The sequence below is a fragment of the Alnus glutinosa genome, chromosome 6, assembly GCF_958979055.1.
Source record: "Alnus glutinosa chromosome 6, dhAlnGlut1.1, whole genome shotgun sequence".
NCBI classification, from domain to species: domain Eukaryota; kingdom Viridiplantae; phylum Streptophyta; class Magnoliopsida; order Fagales; family Betulaceae; genus Alnus; species Alnus glutinosa.
The window spans coordinates 14,442,384-14,462,302 of NC_084891.1; the positions used below are offsets into that span (position 1 = coordinate 14,442,384).

Below are 19,919 nucleotides of genomic sequence, written 5' to 3' on the forward strand. Positions count from 1 at the left end.
CCAACAGTCCATATATGGGCATTGGCGTAATTTACTGAAAAATAATTTTATTTCATGCATGATGAGATATTGCAGTCACATGTGCGTCCATCATTCATCCAAAAAAGAAAAAACAAATGCATGCCATTATTTCTTGTAAAAATAATAGCGCAACTAGTCGTATATATAGCATATATATATATATATAGCAAGCATTGTCAATTCAGTTGCGTTATAAAGAGTCTTGGATCTTTAGGCGTTTCACAGTGTAATAAAAGGTATTTGATATTAATGGCGAAAGTTGCCTTGGGAACCATCCGAGAGGCCACACAGCCTGACTGCATCAAAGCCCTTATCGTCGAGTTCATTACAACCTTCCTTTTTGTATTTGCTGGAGTTGGATCCGCCATGGCAGCCGGTATCTCATTTTTCATTTTGTTATTTTTTTTTATGATCGATGCTTAATTATTTTTATTTTCGTTGAAACTATTTTGATTATAACCAAGCGTATAATTAATATAAAACCAAATCCTCTGCCTTTGATGAACAGATAAGCTAGAGTCAGGTTCGCTGGTGGGCTTGTTTGCTGTGGCTATCGCACACGCACTAGTTGTTGGGGTGATGATATCAGCTGGCCACATATCTGGCGGTCATCTTAACCCGGCAGTCACGCTTGGCCTCCTCGCCGGTGGTCACATCACCGTCTTCCGGTCCTTACTTTATTGGATCGATCAATTATTAGCAGCTTCAGCTGCTTCTATTCTTCTTTACTACATTACTGGGGGCTTAGTGAGTCAAACAGCACTTTCTAATTTATAGTTGGGACACATTTTTATCAAGAGTAATGTTAAAAAAAATATATTTTTATTCTATAATTATTTTACAATACTGTTAAAAAAAATTAATAATTAAGTGAAACTGTCACACAAGTATTGTAAGATAATCGTGAAATAAAAATGTAATACATAACATTGCTTTTGGGATAGAAATTTCATACAAAACCCAGCTGGTAAAAGTGACATGTCATATAAGCATATGTGAATCAAATCTTTTCTTATTAATGCTATTAAAAAACCGTGTGACAAACACGTACATGTTATATATTAAAGAAACATATAATTCTCACTTGCTAGTTTTTTCTTTTAAAAATTAAATTATATATAAGTTCTTTAAGAAATAGTTATTCCTTACCACAACATTATTGATAAGAAAAATAAAAAGGTGTTTCTAACTTTAGTTTGTTTTGGCGGATGCAGACTACTCCAATCCATTCACTGGCAAGTGGGGTGGGGTACTTGCAAGGGGTAATATGGGAGGTTGTTCTAACCTTCTCCTTGTTGTTCACAGTGTATGCTACTATAGTGGACCCCAAGAAGGGGGCTCTTGATGGCTTGGGCCCAACTCTTACTGGGTTTGTTGTCGGGGCCAACATCTTAGCTGGTGGGGCTTTCTCAGGGGCCTCAATGAACCCGGCACGCTCCTTTGGACCAGCTTTGGTAAGCGGGGACTGGACCGATCACTGGGTTTACTGGGTTGGCCCACTCATTGGTGGTGGCCTTGCTGGTTTTCTCTATGAAAATTTCTTCATCGTCAGAACTCATGTCCCTATTCCTACTGAGGAAGAACGTTACTAATTGGTGTTGATGTGGCCTTTTCTTGATGTATTCTTGTTTTTGTCTAGTGATGCTGCCTTCTCTAGTTTTCCATTTCCAACTCTCTGGGAGCATATGCTTCTATGAAATTCTATCCTGCAACTGCTATTGCTCTTACTTTAATTCTTTTCTTCTACGCGACTTTGCAGTGCTTAAACGTGTCAGGTGACATCAATGACAAATACACTTTATTTATCTTCCCAAATCAAATAGAAAAACCAACTTACAAAAATAGCAAAAAAATAAATCAAGCACCCATAAGGAAGATACTAAAATTTATAGGTGCAAAACCTTCCAATAATCACTACAAAAATAACTGCAATTCGCCGCGTGTCTACAATAGCGGTTGCTGTAGCCACGCGGCCAAATAGCCACGTGTCTTTATGACAATGTGGCTATTTGTACATAGAAAACAAATGGCCGCGTGTATTTAATACACGCGTCCATATGGCCACTTGTATTAATACACGTGTCCATATGGACACGTATATTATTTACACGCGTCCAAGTGGACACGTGTCCATATGGACGCGTGTATTTAATACACGCGTCAATTTTGGCACTTGTATTTAATACACGTGTCCAACTGTTTTATCAAATATAAATTAATAAAAAAAATGTAATTAAGGTTTTGTATATGGCCGCGTGTATTAATACACGTGTCCATATGGACGCGTGTAAACTGTTTTTAATCAAACATATATTAATAAAAAAAAGTGTAATTAAAGTTTTGTACACTATGCATAATAATATTACTATATACATGCATAATGACTCATTTTATACACTATGCATATAAATCATTGTATTTAGGTTTTGTTTTGGGAAAAAAACTTTAGTTTTTTAACTATATACATGCATAATGATGCGTACATATCATAATCTTAAATTTGTGCTATTGCTATATATATATATATATATAATTAGGGTTTATGGCTATATATAGTATAGGCACATAAGGTTAGGTTTTAAGGCTATATGCTATATGTAAATAGTATATTTAGGGTGTACATGTTTAGTTCCTTATATATGGTATACTTATAAGTAAATCCCAACCCTAATTAAGGTTAGCGTTTACATTTATGGACATACTGTAAAATTATAATACTAATTTGCATATTGTACTATATGCATACGAGTAATGATAGGCAGGGGCCATCTTGCCGGCCCCTGCCCGGCCCTTTCCTACGTGGAAAGGGCCATTTCGGTTTTAGAGCTCTTTTTTTTTTTTTTTTTTTTTTCACAAAAAAAAAATTAAAAATTAAAAATTTCGAAATTTGAAAACAACTCGGATATCTATACCCATTTTCCCATTTTCTTCATTTCATAGCTTCCCCCCAAAATTTTCCCTCCCTCTCTCCATCTACCCATTTCCTTCCCACCGTCGTTCTCCATGCACGACCTGCCACCGTCGTTCTCCATCTTCGGCCAACTCCGTCGTTCTTCCAGTTCCGGCTGTCTTCCATCTCCGGTCGTCTTCTATCTCCGGCCGTCTTCCAGTTCCGGCGACCATTCGAAACCAGTGTAGTACGTCTTCTTCTCTGTAAATATTTTTTTGGTCCCCAAAACCACTACAAACAGCCACCATCGTTCTCCATCTCCGGCCAAAACCCAACCACCGTGCGATCTCCATCTCCGACAGAACGACCTCCGACGAGGTCCCCTAGTTCCGGCGACCCATTTCCGGCCCAGATTTCCCCCATTTCCGGCTTTGGTACCGATCTCCCCCATTTTTGCATTTTTTCAGTTGTTTTCAGATTTGCTTTTTTTAGTTCCTTGCTGTGATTTGTGGTTTTTTGCTATTCGGTTTCTGGTTATAAAATGCCTTCTTACATGTTTGTGTTATGTGGATTGTGAAACCTTGATTGTAAACCGAGAAACCCCTATGGAGCATGATGCTTCAGAATGGGATGTTGATGCTGGGTTTGGGTCAATTTCTGAATGGGTATGTAAGCATTTATATTACCATTTATTTGCTTGCTCTTTTCTCTATGATCTTTTACATCCCATTTTTCTCGAAATCTCTAGTGATTCATACATGTTTAAAAAAAATGCAATATTCTGTCAATAAGCAAACTGTTGCGGAGCAGTTTGGGGTTGAAAGATGATTCATTCATACATCAATTTTCCTGATGGCTTGACAAATGAACACAGTTTTGTAATGCATCGAATAATGAAAACCTTTTTGGGAAGAAGTAAAGAGAGAAATTCCCATAAAAGGTTTCCATGTGGCTACCTATTTGTTCTGAAGACATTTAAAACTTCTTCTAGCCAAGTGGAGTCAGTATGATTCCTTGGCGACAAGATCAAGCACTAGAGAACTCCATTTTATGTTATTTCCCAGCACAATAAAGAGCAGGTAGTGCACAAGCATGAACATACCACACCAAGACACAATTAAAAACTCCCAAGAGTTTTGATTGACCTGAAGTTGAAGATAGAATCTAGGCCGTTATCCCATTGCTTTGTATGGCTAATGAAATTGAAATCCTTCATAATAATATAGCTTATAAACATTTATCCGGAGTCTTTGCTATCATATATCTTAGATCGCAGTACTTTGCATAAATTTAATCTTTCATAGTTACTCATCTTAAAATTAAGTAAACTTTCTTGTATGAAATTTAATATATGCATATTTATTACTCTATAATTTCTCTTACACAACCGCCTTGAAGAATTTACTAATTATTTCAATTGTTAATATGCATATACTTGAACTTCTTGCAATTTCTCTATCACTTTATGCTTTTACTGGTTTACAAGTGGTACTCAATTTGCTTTTCAAATATCATTTCCATCTACCAAAGTAATCAGTGATTGAGAGAGCCCATGATACTACAAATAATTGATGGAGAAGGTATAAACGTTCTGCTTCATTCGATTCAAGAAAGATTGTTCTCCTATTTTCAATCTTGTAAGCTCCAGATCCACAAGTAATTGAAAATCTTTCCAGGTTAATTAATAATTATTGGAAATGTGATTATTGGGAAACAGGGGTTGTTGTTAAAAATGCGACCGGAAATGTTACGGTGGACCAATATCACCGCTACAAAGTAAGTCCTTTTTGTGTCGACGTCGCACTTTTTCATTTTTAACGACGAGGTTGTCCGGGTCAAAGCTACTAGCACTAATCTTTTTTTTCTTTTTCTTTTTTTGAATAGACTAGCACCAATCTTTACGTGTACATCTCCACGTCAGATTGGATATATTTAGGTTAGGGTAAGAAATATTTAGGTTCTGTTGAGTGTTTTATTCCTTCTAGTATTGAAGCTGATTAGAGGAAAAGTTCTTCATCTTAATTGATTCTAACATATCTGAAGGTTATGATTGTATCTTTCTTGTTTAAGTAACATATATTTAGCCCCCCAATTCAATATATAGAAGATTCTCATGTCATGTGCTTCTGAATTTAGGCACAAGTAAATGTCACAACAAGTGATTTGTCAAGCGGTCATCCGTTATGTAAGTTTGAAATTCCTGCACGTCTAAGGAACTCTTGGACCACATCCAATCCCGCTAAAAAGTGGTATGGATGTAATAATTACAAGGTAATTTTTGTTATATTCTGAAATTAGCTTTGTGTTATATTTCGTCATTAGTAGTTTATGACATTTTTGTTGACCCTTGTTTTTTTCATGCAGAAAGCCGGTGATTGTGATTTTTTTGAATGGGCTGATAAGGAGATGTCTGCATACGAGAAGAGATTAGCGCAACATCTGAAAGAGATGGAAGAGAGAAGACAGGCTGACAATGACAAAGTTGAGGAATTAATTGAAAAAAAATGCAAGAAACAATTAGCGCAACATTTGAAAGAAATGGAGTAGAAAGTTGAGGAATTGATTGAAAAAAAATGTAAGGAGCAATTAGCGCAACATAATGAGAAGATGTTTCGTGTTTTGTTGTTAGTTGTCATTTTGCTTTTAGCCTTTTATTTTTGTAGTTATAGTGAACCTAGACATACTAACTTGATGTTAAAATGAAATTACGGAAACAATTCAGTTGTATGAAACTTTTTTCTGTTTGTACGAATTTCCTAAATGTATGTTAAACTGAATTGTTGTCTTTTGGTCTTAAACTGAATTGTTCCTGCAGTTTCTTTGGTCTTTTGGTTAGTTGTTGGGTGATTTTGGCTGGTCTCTTTAGCTGAGTTTTGTAAGTTTTAGAGACCTAAAACTAGGAAATTACTGTTAAGAATTGTGTGGATGTTGTAGGGAACTAGGAAGAGAGACTGTGGCTTCCATTTCACGTTTGAAATGATGAAACACCTCACTTACCCCATCGAACTACTTGCTTGGGATGGACCCTCTGAGCACCAAACCAACTCGATTGACATGGGAAGAAACATAACTTCCCCACAATAATGGACTCTCTCTATCTTCCATATATGGATGAACCGCAACTTGCATGGCCAACAAATGTCCATCAACCGATCCAGCAAATCCAGGTCTAATAAATTTTGTCACTTTGCCACCCCACAATTTATCTAGCTATTTATACCACAAGAGTCAAAATCAATTTTTTCCATAATAAAATTTGGCCAAAATTATTTGCCCCGACACTGGAAAGACCATATTAATGTAGGAAAATAAATGAATAGACGCTTGAACTCTTTTTAAGTCTGGTGGAGCATTGGAAAGTACAAATGGAGACGTGAAATCGGCACACAACTAAATAATCGCTACAACAGAGCCAGCATACGAAAATTATACTAGACAACGGAAATGGCTGCGTAGGAAAAAGAAAAAAAAAAAGAAAAAAAAAAAAAGAAAAAAAGAAAAAAAAAGAAAAAAAAAAAAGAGACATAAAGGAAATGGGCTGCAAAACCAAAAGGCAATAGCCATGTAGCAGTCAAACCACATATGAGAGAATAAAGCAGTTCTCTCATCAGTAAAAGTGTCGAACATACCTTATTTAGCAAGTATTTTATGTTGAGAAATCTAGATTACATATCGACCCCTTAACATATTACATTGAAAGACAGAACATTACAAAGCAGTCTTCAGTGTTTCTCAAGTAACATAACATATATATCCCAACAATTCAAGCACATTTCAGATTCCAATGCATCTTTTGACATGAATGCTGACCCTGTGAATGGAAAAAACACACAACATTAGAGTTTGACCCTCAGAAACTAAGATAACAATGTAGTTTATCTTATTGCAATGAGTTGCAAATATCACATAACTACTAAGCGCCCAACTTATTTTCATTAACACTCAGGCTAATGATAGCAAATGAGTTGGGACACCAATATAATAGACTCTGATCAATCTTACAAATTTAAATTGGTAGTTCTGTAATAATATCACACTTTCATATCAACCAAAGCAAGTAAAAAAGGCTTAATCCCCTTGAGAACGAAAAAACTGTGAAGAATAACAACATGAGAGGTTTCTAATTTTCAAAGAAAGAAAATATACCTTATCTATAGTTACAATAATCTTAACTTAGGACAAATAAGAGCCTGGAAACACGCTCTAGTTAGACTTTAGACATAATCAGTCAAGCTAGCTATAGCTTTTGCTCTGCCTCTTCCACCAAACAAAACTCAAAAGACAAAAGTTAGGTTCAGACATTCCAAACACAAACTTCACCACATGCAAGCAGGTCACAACCAGCAGTATTATGTCATCATTTCGCATTATAAGGAAAGAAAAATACATCCGGTGCATCTTGTGGAGGCAAAGAGTTTAGAATACAGCAAGTGGCAAGTTAAGCAATCAATGGAAATATCCATCCTTAAGAGAAATTGAAAACAAATGAACATAGATCCAGATTTTTCATAACTGAGAAATGATGCATTGAGTAATTTCTCAAAGCATCCAGTCAAGTCAGTATATAGCCCCTAAGAGGATGGCCAAGCAAACAAATCGCACGTTCTCTGGTCTTCACACCTCTCACTTGATAAGAAATAAACCAGGTCTCAAATTGGTAGTGGATCAAGCATGTCAGCATGGTTTATGGTACTCAAACTCAAATAAGGAAAGAACATTTTCACCTGATTCAAATTCAATTACACTCATCACCCACCTCTTTTCCTCCCCCTCCTCTTTTTTTTTTTTTTTTTAAAAAAAAATTCTTTCTGGAAAATTAAAATTATTTCTTTATGCAACTTTCTTATGGATTTCCAGCATACTAGATGGAAAGACCATCAAACAAAAGGGAAAGACCACTAATTCAATAGTAAAGAGCAACATTAGCTCCAGTCACTAGAAAACAGCCATGGAATTAAAATCTAGCATCCGATTTGACACAAATCAATACAAAAAAATATGGACTCAAATAAGGAGAAATGCCAATGGGTTTAAAACAAATGAGATGTAGAACATAACCACTTGGAGCCTTGAAATAAAAATTAGCACACAAGCTAACTTTAGTAAGAACAATTGACCTCCCAAAAAAAAAAAAAATTAATTTAATCAAAGAGACCTTACCACTTACGACAAGTATATAGAATCTCCTTCGAAAATATCCAAACCACAAACAATATCCAATCATGTGTTTTGATATATCCCCCATTTCTAATGCGTTTAAGCAACACAAGATCAACAACGTTCAAAATTTAATGAAAAAAGAATTGTCTAAATGACCCCCGTTAATATCCAAGGAGTAGTGCTTCAATTGAAAATTCAAAAAACAAGACAATATGAGCAAACTTCTATGACATATCATAGGAAAAAAAAAAAAAAAAAAAAGCTTTAGCTTAGCAGAGGAATGAATTCAATTGTAAGACCCATAAATACAGAAAGATACAAAAGAAGCAGCATATCAGCAAAAGTGCAAACACAAAATATCTGCCAAGTAACAAACAAAGCAGCTAGACTAGCAACTGCACTACTAACACAAACTGATTACCTACAACATAATTGCTGAGGAAGATGAAAAAGATTACCTGTAATATAATTCAGTGGGTAAAAGTTACAAAAGGGAATGCTCAGCTTCGCAAAATAGCTTCCAAGTTTAGTCTGAATCAAACCCAAAATCCTCACACAAAGCCATGTTGTCCTTCTCAAAGCATGTATTGTCACACAAAGCCTCACTCTTGGCAAAGGATATATTTTTTGTAAACCTGATCAAGTCGCTCACTTCCCCATGTGTGTTAATATCCTGCTGATCAAAGCTTCCTTCTTTCCAGCAACAGGAAGGTTGCGTGCTATCAAGTAGTATTTCAACTCCACCACCGTCAAATCCTTCAGCTGCAAAACATAAACCCTTCAGCTGCAACACATGGATCTTCTTAACAAAAACATCCATACTACAAATAAATATTTCACTGGAATTTGAAGTTACCAAATTTTCATCCAATTTTTGATAGTGATATTTTTTTTCGGAGTTGCAACTCTACTGCCAGCCTGTTCTAGGGATGGGGGAGATCGGTAACAGAGCCGGAAATGGGGGAAATCTGGGCCGGAAATGGGTCGCCGAAACTGGGGGACCTCGTCGGCGGTCGTTCTGTCGGAGATGGAGATCGCACGGTGGTTGGGTTTTGGCCCGAGATGGAGAACGAAGGTGGCCGTTTGTAGTGGTTTTGGGGACCAAAAAATTGGTTACAGAGAAGAAGACGTACTGCACTGGTTTCGAATGGTCGCTGGAACTGGAAGACGGCCGGAGATGGACGACGACCGGAACTGGAAGACGGCCGGAGATGGAAGACAGCCAGAACTGGAAGAACGACGGAGTTGGCCAAAGATGGAGAACGACGGTGGCCGAAGATGGAGAACGACGGTGGCGGGTCGTGTGTGGAGAACGGCGGTGGCGGGTCATGCGTGGTGGTCGACGGTGGGAAGGAAATGGGTAGATGGAGAGAGGGAGGGAAAAATTTGGGGGGAAGCTCTGAAATGAAGAAAATGGGAAAATGGGTATAGATATCCGAGTTGTTTTCAAATTTCGAAATTTTTAATTTTTAATTTTTTTGAAAAAAAAAATATATACTCTAAAACTGAAATGGCCCTTTCCACGTAGGAAAGGGCCGGGCAGGGGCCGGCAAGATGGCCCTTGCCTATCATTACTCATATGCATACTATATACAAAACTAAACCTAATTTGGTGCTATATATATATATATACACACGCAATAAGGTTTAATTATATATATAGATAGTATTAATACTATCTACATATATATATATAACACCAAAATAAGGTTTGGTTTTTGTACACTATCTACGTTTTAAAAAAACAAATATACATAACAAAGTTTAAAAACCTATAATTAATACTATCTATATATATATAATATATGCATGCATGTAAACGGTTGATGTAACTATATACATTCATAATGACTTGTATATACACTAACCTTGGGGTTTATGGCTATATATAGTAAATGCACTTATTGTTAGGGAATCCTTGCTATATATAAATAGTATACTTATGGTTTAGTCCCTTATATAGTACATATACTTAGGGTTAGGGTTTATGGCTATATATAGTATATACACTTAGGGTTAGAGTTAGCGGCTATATATAGTATATATATACACATATGGTTAGGTTTTAGGGCTATATGCTATATGTAAATATTATACTTAAGGTTTACATGTTGAGTTCCTTATATATGGTATACTTATAAGTAAACTCTAATCCTAATTAGGGTTAGAGTTTACATTTATGGACGTATTACAAATGAGTTTTGTCTTATTTTATACTTTAGCAATTTAGTACTAATTTGCATATTGTACTCTATATATACTATATATTACTATATATATATATACACTAACTCTCTCTCTCTCTCTCTCTCTCTCTCTCTCTCTCTCTATCTATATATATATATATATATATATATATATATATATATATATATATATATATATATATACACACACAGTAATATATAGTATATATATATATATATATATATATATATATATATGACACCAAATTAAGGTTTGGTTTTGTAGACCATCGCCTTAAACATTTCTACGTTTAAAAAAAAATATATATATATATATATATATACATAAAAAAGTTAAAAAACCTATAATTAAGACTATATACATATATGCATAATATATGCATGCATGTAAACGGTTTAGAAACTATATACATTTATAATGACTTGCGTGTACCCTAATTAACCTTAGGGTTTATGGCTATATATAGTAAATGCACTTATTTTTAGGGTTCCTTCCTATATATAAATAGTATACTTTGGTTTAGTCCCTTATCTAGTACATACACTTAGGTTAGGGTTTATGGCTATATATAGTATATACACTTAGGGTTATAGTTTATGGCTATATATAGTATATATACTTAAGGTTAGGGTTTATGGCTATATATAATATATACACTTAGGATTATGGTTTGTGACTATATATAGTATATACACTTAGGATTATAGTTTATGTCTATATATAGTATATACTTTTAGGGTTAGGGTTTATGGCTATATATAGTTAGGGTTTATAGGTATATATAGTATATACACTTAGGATTAGAGTTTATGGCTATATATAGTATAAGTATATACTTTTAGGGTTAGGGTTTATGGTTATATATAGTTAGGGTTTATAGGTATATATAGTATATACACTTAGGGTTAGGTTTTAGGACTATGTGTTATATGTAAATAGTAGGGTTCAAAGGTTGATTTCCTTATATATGGTTTATAGTTTATGTCTTAGTGCTTAATTTGTACCATGAATAGTACATACTCTCAGGGTTAGGGTTCGTATTTACGTTTTACAAATAATAACAAAAATATATATATTTATATATAGTATTTTAATTTTACTTAAAATATTATACAATATATATACGCAAGGGTTAGGGTTTATGATATAGTTTTAGGGTTATGGTTTAGGGTTTACTTTTATGGGTTAGAGTTTATATAAACCCCTAAACCATATTTGTTTTAGGGTTTAGCATTATATATAATACATACACTTAAGCTCCGGTTTGTGTTTACATATATATATATATATATATATATATATATATATATATATATATATATATATATATTTGAAAATAATGGCCAGGTGGTACTCTCTCTCTCTCTCTCTCTCTCTCTCTCTCTCTCTCTCTCTCTCTCTCTCTCTACTGAACTTGCTCGTTCAGTAAAACTACACGTGTGGTTTTCCTTTTATTTTTTTTTCTTTTTCAGTTATTAATTTTTTTTTTCCTCTCAAAAAATGCAGGTACGAAAAATACAAGAATCATATATTACACCAGATAATACACGATTGTGAGTAATTTTTACATTTTATTTGTTCATGTTTTTGCTATAATAAATTTAGTACATTTTAATGTATTTGTTTGGATATTTTCTTAATTGCTTTTCTTTTCTAGTATGTGGATTTAGCAATTTAAAACAGATTAAGGTTTTTTTTTTTTCATGGAATGCTACTGATAATTTGTTGCGATTGTATATATATTGTTCTATTATATTTTATGTTTTGTTGCAGTTGGTCATTATGCATGAGAAATATGCGTACAGTTTTGTTTTTTGGTGATATATATTGTTTTGTTATTTTTTTGGTTTTGCGGTGCCACGTGACTTTATGTTGCTATTATCATTTTTTTTTGGCAATTATTAAGAAAAAAACTAGAAAAAGGAAAATCGCCATCATTTTAACTTTATAATAAAAGGATCATAACCAACAATTTCATCCAGAATTAAAATCAATAATTAAAAACAATAATTTGTGTTACAAATATATACACAAATTATGAAAATAATAAATATGTCGCGAACGTTTTTATAAAATGGTAAAGTATTTTTTGAAACAAATTTCAAACGGAGAAAACAAACTCCCCATCATCATTTTCAACTTGATAATAAAAGGATCGTAACGAACAATTTTCAGTCAATACCATAATCAATAAATATAATCAATATGTTTATGTTACAAATATATATAAACCCTAAAAATAATAAATATGCCGTGAACATTTGTATAAAATGGTCAAGTATTTTTTGAAGCAAATTTTAAACGGAGAAAGCAAATTGAATCCTTAAAAAAAACAAAAACCCTAACCATAACCCTAAACCCTAAAACCTTAAAAAAAAAAAAACAAACACCCTAACCTAAACTTTAAACCCTTTAAAAAAAACAAAAACCCTAAAGCCTTTAATAAATAAACAAAAACCCTAACCCTTAAAAAAAAACAAAAACCCTCCACCCTAAACCCATAAAAAAAAAACAAAAACTCTAAACCCTAACCCTAAATCCTAAACTCTAAACCATTAAACCTTAAAAAAAAAAAAAAAAAAAAAAAAAAAAAAAAAAAAAACCTAACCCTAAATTCTAAACCCTAAACCTAACCCTAAACCCCAAACCCTATAACAAAACAAAAACTCTAACCCTAAACCCATTTAAAAAAAAGACCCTAACCCTAAACCCTAAACCCTTAAAAAAAAACAAGAACCCTAATCCAAAACCCTAAACCCTAAAACAAAACCCTAACCCTATCCCTAAACCCCAAACCCTATAACAAAACAAAAAGTCTAACCCTAAACCCTTTTTTTAAAAAGAAACCTAAACCCTAACCCTAAACACTAAATCCTAAACCCATAACCGTAAAACCCTAACCCTAAACCCTAAACCCTAAACCCTTAAACAAAAAACAAGAACCCCAACCCTAAACCCTAAAACAAAACCCTAACCCTAACCCTAACCCTAAACCCTTTTTAAAAAACAACCCTAAACACTAAATCCTAAAACTATAACCGTAAAACCTTAAACTCCTAACCCTAAACCCTAAACCCTTAAAACAAAACAAAAACCCTAAACCCTAAACCCTTAAAAAAAAAAAAAACAAGAACCCTAATCCTAAACCCTAAACCCTAAAACAAAACCCTAACCCTATAACAAAACAAAAACTCTAACCCTAAACCCATTTTTAAAAAAAAAACCCTAACCCAAAACCCAAAACCCTAAAAAAAACCATAAACCCTTTAAAAAAAAAAAAAAAAAAAAAAACCCTAAACCTTTAAAACAAAACAAAAACCCTAAACCCTAAACCCTTAAAAAAAAAAACAAGAACCCTAATCCTGAACCCTAAACCGTAAAACGAAACCCTAACCCCAACCCTAAACCCCAAACCCTATTACAAAACAAAAACTCTAACCCTAAACCCTTTTTTTAAAAAAAAACCCTAACCCTAAAACCCTAATCCCTAAACCCTAAATAAACCCTAAACCCTTATCCTTGGCCTAAACCCTAAACCCTAAACCCTAAAACCCTAATCCCTAACCCTAAACCCTAAACCCTAAAACCCTAAACCCTAAATAAACCCTAAACTCTATTTACAATACAATATCATTGGCCATGTTATTAATAATTATTAAAAATAATTTAAAACAATACTCTGAATCAACAATTTAAAACAAACATTAAATTTAAACAAGATCAACGACTACGTTAAATTCTTAAGAAGTTCATATTATAAGGAATTTAAGCACTTTAATTGCTGAAATGAAATAACTGAATTTGTTTCAGCCTGTTAAATCACGTACATATAAATATGGACAAGTCTTGGATGTCAGCACATAGGGGTACGATACAGTATAATGACTGGTGTAGAGTGTTCATGGAATTTGCCATTCGTAACTGTGCGGCCGCTAGTGGCAAAATTTACTGTCCTTGTAAGTACTGCCGAAATAACCAGCGGCACGCCCCAGATTACGTTCTCGCCCACCTGACAGGGGGTAGGAGAATGACTCCGGGATACAGTTTGTGGTATATGCACGGTGAGACCGTACAAGGGTCGGCTGGTCCTGGTCGGTGTCTGAGTCATCCTGGTGTCACAGATTCGTCTATCGGTAGCATTGAACCAGTTGAATGCACAGAACAAGACGGAGGCTTGGAACAAGGTGGTGACATGCACGCCATGTTGCGTGACGCCTTCGGCGTGCACGAAGTAGGTGAAGCCTTCAGTAGCCAGCCGCAAGAAGTTAATGAAGGAACCTCTGGAGGGGACGCATTGAAGTACCACGAGTTGTTAAAGACTGCCGAGAAGCCACTTCATCCTTGGACAAAGCATAGTAAACTGAGTGCTAATGTACACATGTACAACTTGAAGTGCGTTGGAGGTATTAGCAACAAATTTTTTTTTTCAGATATTCTCAAGCTTATTAGTCAGTTATTGCCTCCTTGTGATGAGACCTTGCCAGTTAATACATACGAGGCGAATAAGTTCCTCAGTTCCATGGGTCTCGGGTATAAAAAGATTTCGGCGTGCCGTAATAACTGTATGTTATTCTGGAAAGACAATAAGGAATTAGATTCATGTACCGTATGTGCAGAATCCAAGTGGAGGGCTGATATACAATTAGATTAGGATGGTGAGGTCATATCGTCAAGGAAAAAACATCCAATGAAGGTGTTGAGGTGGTTTTCACTCATCCCATGACTACAGAGGTTATTCATGTCGGAGCATACTGCGCACTATATGAGATGGCATGCAGAAGGCCACACCAGGGATGGTGTATTGAGGCACCCTGCTGACGGTGAGGCATGGAGATCATTCGACATTCTACATTCGGATTTTATGGTAGACAGTAGGAACGTGCGGCTTGGATTGACAGCAGATGGATTTAATCCATTTGGGAACATGAGTACATCCCACAACACATGGCTCGTATTGCTTGTACCGTACAATTTGCCTCATTGGATGTGCATGAAACAGACGTCGTTCATCCTGTCACTGGTTATCCCTGGACCGAGCTCACCTGGAATGGATATCGATGTCTACCTTCAGCCATTGATTGATGAGCTGCTAGAGCTATGGAACATAGGGGTACGAACATTAGATGCTTCAAAGATGGAGAATTTTACTATATGAGCTCAGTTGATGTGGACAATAAATGACTTATCGGCGTATGCAGATTTATCCGGTTGGCCGAACAGAGGTGTGAAGGCATGTCCTTGCTGTATGCATTCAACATGTTCTAAATATTTGAAGAACGGAAAGAAATTTTGTTATATGGGACATATGAGGTACTTGCCAACTGAACATCTGTGGAGGCCGAACAGAAGAACATTTGACGGGACTGAAGAATTAGAATGCACTCCAAACGTGTGATTCGGGGACGAGATCCTCCAACAGTTGGACGGGATTGCATTTGGGGATGAGGACGCTGGTAAGAAGAAACAGAAGAAGCGGAAGACGGGTGCACAAAATTCTAATGATGTTGTGTGGAAGAAGAAAAGTATTTTCTTCAGATTGTTGTACTGGAAGGACAATTTGCTTCGGCACAATCTTGATGTCATGCACAAAGAAAAAAATGTCATGGACAATATACTTGGCACTATTTTGGACATCAAAGGGAAAACAAAGGACAACCTGGCAGCTCGGTTGGACTTGCAGGAAATGGGGTTGAGACCGAAGTTGCACCCGTTCACTGCCGCAAATGGTAAGACATATATGCTCGCTACCTGTCACACGATGTCCAGGGAGGACAAAGAAATTTTTTTGAAGGTTCTTCAAAATGTGAGAGTCCCGAACGGATATGCCTCTAACATTTCACGGTGTGTTCGACTCAAGGAACGTACAATTTCGGGGTTGAAGAGCCATGATAGCCACGTACTGATGCAGCAGCTTCTCCCAATTGCATTGCGCCAGTCACTGCCAGATAAAGTGGTTAGACCTCTTGTGGAGATGTCTGCATTTTTCAGAGGCATATGCTCAACCAACCTAACACAAGATGAGATGGACCGACTGCAGGGTGACGTCTGTATCACATTGTGCAAACTGGAACAGGTATTTCCTCCAGGGTTTTTTACTAGCATGGTTCACTTGATCGTGCATCTTGTGTGCGAGTGTAGGCTCGGCGGGCCCGTGCAGTATAGGTGGATGTACCCGGCAGAGAGGTAAAATTTCACTATATATATATATATATATATATATATATATTAAATATTTTGATGTAATTGGTTTCCTAAACAGGGACAATCTCTTGATGTGTATGTGTGTACACCAGGAGCCTTAGGGGTTTCAAGTCTAATGTGTGCAATAAAGCGGCCCTTGAGGGGTGCATTACGGAGGGTTATATAGCGACCGAGCTGGTAACATTCTGTTCGAGGTATCTGGAAAACGTACTAACCTTCCACAACAGACCTCAGAGAAATCCTGATGGTTCCAAGGGGGCGGGAATGCGAGCTAGCATGAACCTGTTGACAATGCACCAGATTCATCGTTATATTGTGTTCAACTCTGAAGAGTATCTCCATTTGCGGATGTAAGTAGTGTTTACATATTTAATAGGTTTCAAATAAAATTATTAATAATAATTACTACATAATTATATTTGCTGAATGTACGATGCACAAAGACGCTCGTAGGCGATCATGCAATAGGGGTCACGTCAGGGATACTCTTATTGAAGCCCAACATCATGAGCAGTTCTGCGAATGGTATCGTGCATATGTAAGGAAATAGTGGTATTTTCATATATAATATTTAAGGGTGTTCAGCCCCATTTAAATATAGGGTTTAGCAATATGCCGTAATTAACCAATGTGGTCTATAATATTTGAAATTATAACATAGGTCGATGGACTGGACGTTCAACGTAGGGAGGAATTGGGCCAACAGTTGGTTTGCGTTGTAGGGGGCTAAAGGAGACAGCAGTCAAGTATAACAGGTACGTGGTAAACGAAAAACTGTTTCGCACGCTTGCCCATGATATGGGAAGGAGGACTCAGAACATTAGCGTATGTGTGCCAAACGTTGAAGGCGAGACGTACTACGGGCAGTTAACCGATATAGTTGAGGTCAAGTACTATACAAGACTACATACGTCCTATTCAAGTGCAATTTGGCGGACCCCACGATGGACAGAGGATTCAGAATAGACGACTATGGCCTAGTGTTTGTCAACTTCAATCACCTCGTCCACAGGGTAGAACTGATTACTGATGAGCCTTACATGCTTACATCTCAGGTAGACCAAGTATTTTTCGTTGAAGATGGAAGGAATCCAAATTGGGTTTGTGCCGTGAGGACTAAACCGCGCAATGTGTACGACGTTGGTTAGGGGGAAGGGAGTAATGATGCAGGTACAACCTATCATGAGTGCGTACCGCTCGTATTAGCAACTGCTTATCTGCATGATATAAATGACAAATTCGAGCACGACAGGCTCGACATTGATCCGATTGAAGCTCCCGTTATACAATGATTGCTATATTCACTGTTGGTACAATTCGCATAAACTCAATATATATTTTTTATTTGTATAAATTTCATTGTTTAATTTGTATATTCATTAGTAATATATAAAATACAAATTTTAATTAATTTGTCTACATTTGTTCCCAGGTATAGATGGACCAGAGACCTCCTCCTTATGCACATCGGGCACCACGCCCACAGCTTCGGCTCCACTATATACTGCGGGATGGCCACACCACCTAGATGCCGCTTATAGACCATTGTTGCCGAGTACAGTGGCCGTGCCCACGTCAGATCCGGGGCAGACCAGCACAGCTGGATATTCTTCTTCTCCATATTCAGAGCCGCTGACATTCTCGCAGATGGGGATCACCCCACCAGATCACGTGACTCGATGGTGGGTACGAGAGAGTTATGATGCACTGGGCCAGCATGGTTATGCGCCGTACTTTCTGTATCCCTATACTGGACCTACGCCATGTGGATCTGATAGTGAGACACAGGATGATAGGTTTCTGCTGACACAGATGGGGGAGATGCAGATGCAGGGTATGGGGTTGAGACAGATGCCAGCACCGGCAGCGAGTCAGGGACCGGCTATGGGGTTAAGACAGTTGCCAGCACCGGGAGGGAGCTAGGGCCTGACGCCTTGGGAGAGCCAGGTGCCCCTATCTGGGGAGAGCCAGGTGCCGGTTTCTGGTGAGAGTCAGATGCCAGATTTGGGGGGGAGCCAGATTCCTCATGAGGGGGATGTTGCAGGTTTTCGATCAGTTGGCCCCCGATAGCCCACAGGATATGGTATCAGATGACGATCAACAGCCTCCTTTGGCGGACGGGGTTGGCGAGGCTCCCCAGCGACCCATCGCATATAGACTGACCAGATTCGATTGATGGGTAATTACATATTTATACATCATTAAAAATCATATAATGTTACTAATAATTAACATTAAGTTTGAAAAAAATATAAATTGAATTTAAAATTTATTATTGAAATGATGTTTTTTAGTGTTAAACAATTAAACGTTGTATATTTTTTGATTAGGGTACAACCCAGATGGGAGTATCTATTATGAGGTGGTTAGGGACCCCGAGAGGAATTGGGTGCTCCCGAGGGGGAAGAAGATTGTGTTGCAGTACAATGCTGCAATACAACCAGTAGGACGAGCCTGCAATCGTTTTAGGCGTGCTACGGGAATGCTTATCAGGAGCGGGTCCTACATACATATGCGGGACGAATGCGCGAAGGTAGATAAGAACATTAAGAAGGCTATGTGGGACGCGTTGATGGTATGTTTATGAATCTAATTTATTTATTTATTTATAAGTTTTATTTATTTAAATTAAACTTAAAATTTTGTTCTTGTTGAATTGTTAAAATTAATGCTTAAATTGAATGTGCAGGAGGAGTTTTATCTACCTGTATCTGTTGACGGCGCAAGGCACAACACGAAGCGTGAGCTGATATTGGCCGTAAGCACCGATCGTGGAAGTCGAAGTTTAAAACCAAGCTACATATTCAAGACGGTGACACACCCGAGATTATACGTGCGAGAGTGCCAGAGAAAGTTTTTGAGAAGTTTGACGCAGCAAATGTGGAGTACCTGCTGAGCGATTGGTGCACTGAGCAAAAAAGGGTATGTAGATCTTTGATTGTATTACAAAATTAGAGCTCATTTTTAATAACAGTTCATTTAATTTTATTACTACTTTAAGTGTGTCAATGCTTACATTTTTTTTAAATGTTCAATGCGTAGGCGACTTCTGAACGGATGAAGTGGCAATGGGAGCAGAATGACCTCCCTCATTGTCTGGGCTCCAAAAGTTATGCCAGATTTAATCACGATGAGGTATAAACAGACATATGTATATGTTTTTCATACTCGTTGCTAATTGTTTTTTTTTTTTACACTATTTTCTCACTCTAGTGTTTGTTATATATTTCAACTTGATGGTGACAGTCATGTACATCTGGCACGCCCCCCACTAGTTCGTGAAGACGCACACAAGGAAGGACGACACTTACCTGAATGAACATACACAGGTCCTATGCGTATGCTACTGATCTATTTTACTTATATTTCTAAGTTATGCGTGTGTTATGGCATTATTTAATACATGTGTACTTTACTTTAACGACGTATAGGAGAGGAT

At 36.6% G+C, this 19,919-nt stretch overlaps 2 protein-coding genes across 3 annotated transcripts; both read left to right on the plus strand.

Moving 5' to 3' along the window:
* Window positions 1-201: 201 nt before the first annotated feature.
* On the plus strand, window positions 202-1,733 carry LOC133871981 (aquaporin TIP4-1). Its single transcript, XM_062309473.1, has 3 exons — window positions 202-397; window positions 530-768; window positions 1,236-1,733. The coding sequence occupies exons 1-3, from the start codon at window positions 271-273 to the stop codon at window positions 1,611-1,613; spliced, it is 744 nt and encodes a 247-aa protein (XP_062165457.1). The 5' UTR covers window positions 202-270; the 3' UTR covers window positions 1,614-1,733.
* A 751-nt stretch (window positions 1,734-2,484) lies between these two features.
* On the plus strand, window positions 2,485-5,613 carry LOC133871982 (uncharacterized). Of its 2 annotated transcripts, XM_062309474.1 has the most exons (4): window positions 4,258-4,548; window positions 4,629-4,687; window positions 5,048-5,182; window positions 5,276-5,613. In XM_062309474.1, exons 1-4 carry the CDS (start codon window positions 4,464-4,466, stop codon window positions 5,456-5,458), a joined length of 462 nt encoding a protein of 153 aa, XP_062165458.1. In that variant the 5' UTR covers window positions 4,258-4,463; the 3' UTR covers window positions 5,459-5,613. The 2 variants fall into 2 exon arrangements, with proteins under 2 accessions (XP_062165459.1, XP_062165458.1); XM_062309475.1 differs by lacking the exons at window positions 4,258-4,548; window positions 4,629-4,687 and adding an exon at window positions 2,485-3,576 and having other exon boundaries at window positions 5,276-5,608.
* The last annotated feature ends 14,306 nt before the right edge of the window (window positions 5,614-19,919 follow it).

Excerpts from the sequence above, each read along its gene's own strand:
- LOC133871981 (XM_062309473.1), top strand. The coding sequence starts at position 271 with ATGGCGAAAGTTGCCTTGGGAACCATCCGAGAGGCCACACAGCCTGAC. Across the intron at positions 398-529 it reads TGGATCCGCCATGGCAGCCG|ATAAGCTAGAGTCAGGTTCG; the intron begins GTATCTCATTTT and ends TTTGATGAACAG. Across the intron at positions 769-1,235 it reads ACTACATTACTGGGGGCTTA|ACTACTCCAATCCATTCACT; the intron begins GTGAGTCAAACA and ends TGGCGGATGCAG.
- LOC133871982 (XM_062309474.1), top strand. The coding sequence starts at position 4,464 with ATGATACTACAAATAATTGATGGAGAAGGTATAAACGTTCTGCTTCAT. Across the intron at positions 4,688-5,047 it reads ACCAATATCACCGCTACAAA|GCACAAGTAAATGTCACAAC; the intron begins GTAAGTCCTTTT and ends TTCTGAATTTAG. Across the intron at positions 5,183-5,275 it reads ATGGATGTAATAATTACAAG|AAAGCCGGTGATTGTGATTT; the intron begins GTAATTTTTGTT and ends TTTTTCATGCAG.